This window comes from Bos taurus, chromosome 19 (assembly GCF_002263795.3).
Source record: "Bos taurus isolate L1 Dominette 01449 registration number 42190680 breed Hereford chromosome 19, ARS-UCD2.0, whole genome shotgun sequence".
NCBI classification, from domain to species: domain Eukaryota; kingdom Metazoa; phylum Chordata; class Mammalia; order Artiodactyla; family Bovidae; genus Bos; species Bos taurus.
Genome location: NC_037346.1, coordinates 55,582,704 through 55,587,537, shown reverse-complemented (window position 1 = coordinate 55,587,537; position 4,834 = coordinate 55,582,704). Strand labels below are relative to the sequence as shown.

Below are 4,834 nucleotides of genomic sequence, written 5' to 3'. Positions count from 1 at the left end.
CGCTGCTGATGCATATCAGTAACTCTGCTGTGGTTGGTTTGTTTAATTTGGCTGTGCCCCTCTTCCATGTGGCACGAGGGATCTGAGTTCCGTGACCCTGGCCGCCTGCACTGGTGTGGAGTCTTAACTACAGGACCACTGGAGAAGTCTCAGTTCTGCTGTTTTGTGTTTCCCTTTTATTTCCCCTTGTTGGATATCTGGATAGAGTAAGGAAAAAGAGAAGACTTTGATTCATTCAGATTCTACCAACTGGCCTCAGGTCTCACACACACACCTCCCATTCTCATCAGAGCCCTCTAGAAGGTGTTATTAGCCCATACTGTAATATTGAGGAAACGGAGGCAGGGCGCTGGGAACGGAGCCTGAGACACAGGAGATGCTCAGTAAACTTTTACTGGACTGAACCGGAGTGGGAAACGCTCAGTGCGGGAGAGAAGGGAACGAAATCCTTCCACCTTTCCCTCGTCTCTTCCCTGGGGTTCCTGTGAGGCGCGATGCTGCTGGGAATTAAAAGCGGGAAGAGGCGTGGAGCACGCGGCAATGGCATCCCACTCGCCAGGTCGGGAAAACTGCAGCCCTCTACCCAATCCGCCCCCACTCCTCGTTACCCCCACATCCACACCTTAAGAGGCACCTGGAACTCTCTGGAGGACGCCTCCCAGCCTGCCCCGGGAGGTCCGGCGCGTCCGCCAGGCTGCAGAGAAGCACAGAGGCGCGCCCACAGGTCCCAGCGGTCGGTTCCTCCGGCATCTGCCCCGGAGGCCGGTTCGCTGCTCAGCTCGGCACAGCTTGCAGCCGGAGGCTGGAGCGCGCCGACGAAGCCGGAGGGCCAGGGAGCAGGAACGCGCTCGGCCCTCGCCCCCGGGGTGGGCTGCTTGTGCCTTGGCCAGGGCGCGCCGGGGCCCCTGGGCAGCCCTTCCCACGGCGCGGTCGGCCGCCAGCGGGATCATCCCCCCTTCGGCGGCTCGCTCCTCCCCTTGATCCCCGCGCACCCCCTTCTGCCCCAGCCGCGGAGATCACTCCGCTCGCAGCTCCGCCGAGTCGCGCCGGGTGCTGCAGCGGCTGGAGCCCCCGGAGCTGCGCGCTCGCCGGGACCCAGACGGCTGCCGGAGCCCAGGCAGCCCCGGGGCGGCGGCACCATGAATGGCTCGGGTGGCCTGGACACCGAGGACACGAGCGAGGCTGGAGGCGGGAGCAGCTGGCAGCCTGAGGCGGTCATCGTGCCCACGCTCTTTGCGCTCATCTTCCTCGTGGGCACCGTAGGCAACGCACTGGTGCTGGCCGTTCTGCTTCGCGGTGGCCAGGCGGTCAGCACAACCAACCTGTTCATTCTCAATCTGGGCGTGGCCGACCTGTGTTTCATCGTGTGCTGCGTGCCCTTCCAGGCCACCATCTACACCCTGGACGACTGGGTGTTCGGATCGCTGCTTTGCAAGGCGGTGCACTTCCTCATCTTCCTCACCATGCACGCCAGCAGCTTCACGCTGGCCGCCGTCTCCCTGGACCGGTGAGCTGGCATCCCAGGGGGTCGCGCACGCAGGCTAGAGCTGAGGAAGGGGGCTGGACTTGAGGGTCAAGGAGAGATGTGCAGAGAGGAGAGAGAGAAGGCTAGGAAGGAAGGGGCACCAGGAGGGAGTGAAAGACAAGCAGGTGTGTTGGAGGAAAACGAGGAGGAAGAATGGGGGACCTTGGTGTCCCTCTGTTAGGTGCCTCCTCAGGGACTCCAGGCTCCTCAGGGACTCAGGACCTCAGCTCTCCAGCCCTTCGCTGTCTGATAAAGAATGGCCTTTCCGGGTTTGAAGCGCTTTCCCATGCTGAGTTTCATTTGAGGGTCAAGGCCCCTTGGGAGGCTGGGACAGGAAGGATTGCTGTGCCCAGTTTACAGACCAAACCAGCTTTATAAGTGATTCGCTCAGAGTGGCCTATCCTGTAACCCTGTGCCTGAAGCCAGCCGTCTGTCTCCTCTCGTCAAGCTCAGGCACCTCCACCTCGCTGGCCTCCAAACTACAGTTTGCTCGGCACAGTCTACTCTGGCTCCGACTGCAGAATCTGGGTCCTTTGTGAGGGCCCACGCCAAACTCCAAACAAGCCCGCCCCAAGGGCCCTAGGTTGGTCCCACCCTACCCCACCCCACCTCTGCGCCCTACCAATAGGCCTGGAGTCAAGGGCAGGAGAAGAGTGGGCCCAAGGGTCCCGCTGAATGCTGAAGCTTGGAAGGACACCGGGATGATTCCTGGGGTGGGAATCCTGGTCTGATTCTGCTACCTCCCTGGCCCCCTCCATCCTCAGGTTCCTTCCTTGGACAGGCAAAGAGGTGAAGCCACATTCCCCATGCACCAGCGCCCCGCCCCCAGTTCCACTGAGCACTAAGTATGTCAGTTCCGATAGGCTAGCGCCGGGTTCTCTAAGAAATCCCCTCTGTACCTTGCCTGAGGTGTCACCAGGCTGTATCTTAGAGCCTCAGCGCCTGGGTCCTACCTCTGAGGGCAACATCACTGGTGAGTAATCACAGCCTGCCAGAACCCCGAAGCCGGTTTAATCTTGGGGGTGTCCGCCCGGGTGGAGTCTGACAGTGGTCGTAGTCTCAGAAAGAACAAATGAGTAGCCTTTCCTGCTCCAGAGTCATGCCCCACGGGTGGGCGCGGCTGAGGGTGTCCGGGATGGGATGCTCGATGTCGCCCTCTGGGCTTGTGCGGCGTTACGCTGCGCTAGAGAACTTCCCGGACGGTGAGAGTGGGACTCGAGGTGGAGGGGTCCGGCCTGGCTCCCGCGAATCCCGCTGGCTCACCCGACGTCTCGCTTTCTGGCCTGACCCGCAGGTATCTGGCCATCCGCTATCCACTGCACTCCCGCGAGCTGCGCACGCCTCGCAACGCGATGGCGGCCATCAGTCTCGTTTGGGGGCTCTCGCTGCTCTTCTCCGCGCCGTACCTGAGTTACTATCGCCAGTCCCGGTTAGCCAACCTGACCGTGTGCCACCCGGCGTGGAGCGCGCCGCGCCGCCGCGCCATGGACCTCTGCACCTTCGTCGTCAGCTATCTGCTGCCGGTCCTGGTGCTCGGCCTGACCTACGCGCGCACCCTGCGCTACCTCTGGCGCGCCGTCGACCCGACGACCGCCGGCTCGGGCGCCCGGCGCGCCAAGCGTAAGGTGACACGCATGATCATCATCGTGGCCGCGCTCTTCTGCCTCTGCTGGATGCCTCACCACACGCTGATCCTCTGCGTGTGGTTCGGCCGCTTCCCTCTTACGCGCGCCACTTACGCGCTGCGCATCCTCTCGCACCTGGTCTCCTATGCCAACTCCTGTGTCAACCCCATCGTCTACGCTCTCGTCTCCAAGCACTTCCGCAAGGGTTTCCGAGAGATCTGCGCGGGCCTGTTGCGCCACGCCCCGCGCAGAGCCTCGCGCCGCGTGTGCGTCGCGCCCCTGTGCAGGCGCCTCTCCGCGGCCAGTCGTCCAGCCACGTCCCCGACCTATCCCGGAAGGACCCAAAGGCCCCCAAAGGCATCTTGACAGTTAATTTGACCTAAGGGCACTTAGGGGGTATGCTTGGGTATTGAAAGATTGGAGTCAGAGGTTGGGGGATCGTGGAGGGAAATTCATTTGTTAATAAAACGTGCAAACCATTCCACGTGCTGTGGCGCGCTGTCTGTGCCTGTCTCAGGGGCCCCAGGCTCCATGGTGAGAAGCCTCTGGGACTTCCCAGGGGAGCTCTGGATGGATGAGTACAAGAGAGGGGCCTGCACTGAAGGCAGCAGAGTTAACATCCGCCTAGAAACCCCTAATGGATACTGGGGAGCGTGTGACGACCTAAGATGACCTAAGGCTCTTTGCACGTGGCCATCTGGACGCGCCAGGTGTATATAAATCGAGGAAACGGCAGCTGCCAGTGAGCGGCACAAAAGCAAGCTGTCAGAGCATGCTGGACAAGTCAGACGACGACAGACTTGGCGAACCTGGACACGGTGTGTGTTCCCATTAGCGTTTGTGTGCAGGCGTGTGGCGGGTCCTCGCCTGTTGCCAGCTCTCTGAGGCTCTATGGAGTCACGCCAACCAGATCAGCGCCTGACCACCTTCAGCCCTTGAGTTTCCTTCCCTCCCTGCAGCTGTCTGGGACCTGGTCTCCAAGGCGGGTTTATCCTTAGGTTAGGAAAGTCACCCCCACAGCCATCAGTCCTGCTCTAGGGTACACAGTGGTGTTTCTAAGGCACTGCTGGCCTGGGGCAGCCTGAGAATCCTACAGGGAGCAGAAATACCCCAGGGGCTTTGGTCAGAAGCGAGCCCCTAGCTGTTCCCAGGTTTGCCCCACTTCTGGAGTCCTTGAGCCAAGGCCTTTGACATGAAATTAGTTGTTTGAGGAGAGGCAGGGAAACCCTCAAGGGTGTGCCACCTTCACATGGCTGGGCACAGAGCGCTGTGGTAAGGGTTTGGGTGCTTAGCCAGGCAAGTGCCTGCTGTGGAAACCCAGGTTGCACCTGCCCAGATTGGAAGGACTTTGTCAGGGAAAGGTGTGTGTGTGTTTAGGCAGGGGTCCCATGCTTGCCTCGTCTGCTTGGTGAGTCTTGAATGTGAAAACTGGTTCCAGGTGGGGGAAATGGAGTGCAGGCCTGGAAGCCTGGGCAGATGCAAGTTGGGTGGGGCTGGGTCCTGAGCTTTGTCTTTCGGTGTTTGCGGAACCTGGGGTGCAGGTGTGCCGAGTCTAAGGCTCCAGGGTCATTGCACAAAACAGCTGCCTCCAACCGACTGCCCAGTCTCCCAGAGAAGTGACTGAAATAGAGGTTGTAGCCTAGGCGCTGCTGCTCCATCCAGTCCCCCCGCATAGCCTCTCATG

At 60.9% G+C, this 4,834-nt stretch overlaps 1 protein-coding gene across 1 annotated transcript; it reads left to right on the top strand.

Annotated features, from left to right (window-relative positions):
- Positions 1-822: 822 nt before the first annotated feature.
- GALR2 (galanin receptor 2) lies at positions 823-3,630 on the top strand. The gene is given in 2 exon segments (NM_001105010.1): positions 823-1,507; positions 2,820-3,630. Coding segments are annotated over 2 exon segments (1,065 nt in total). The 5' UTR covers positions 823-1,139; the 3' UTR covers positions 3,517-3,630.
- The last annotated feature ends 1,204 nt before the right edge of the window (positions 3,631-4,834 follow it).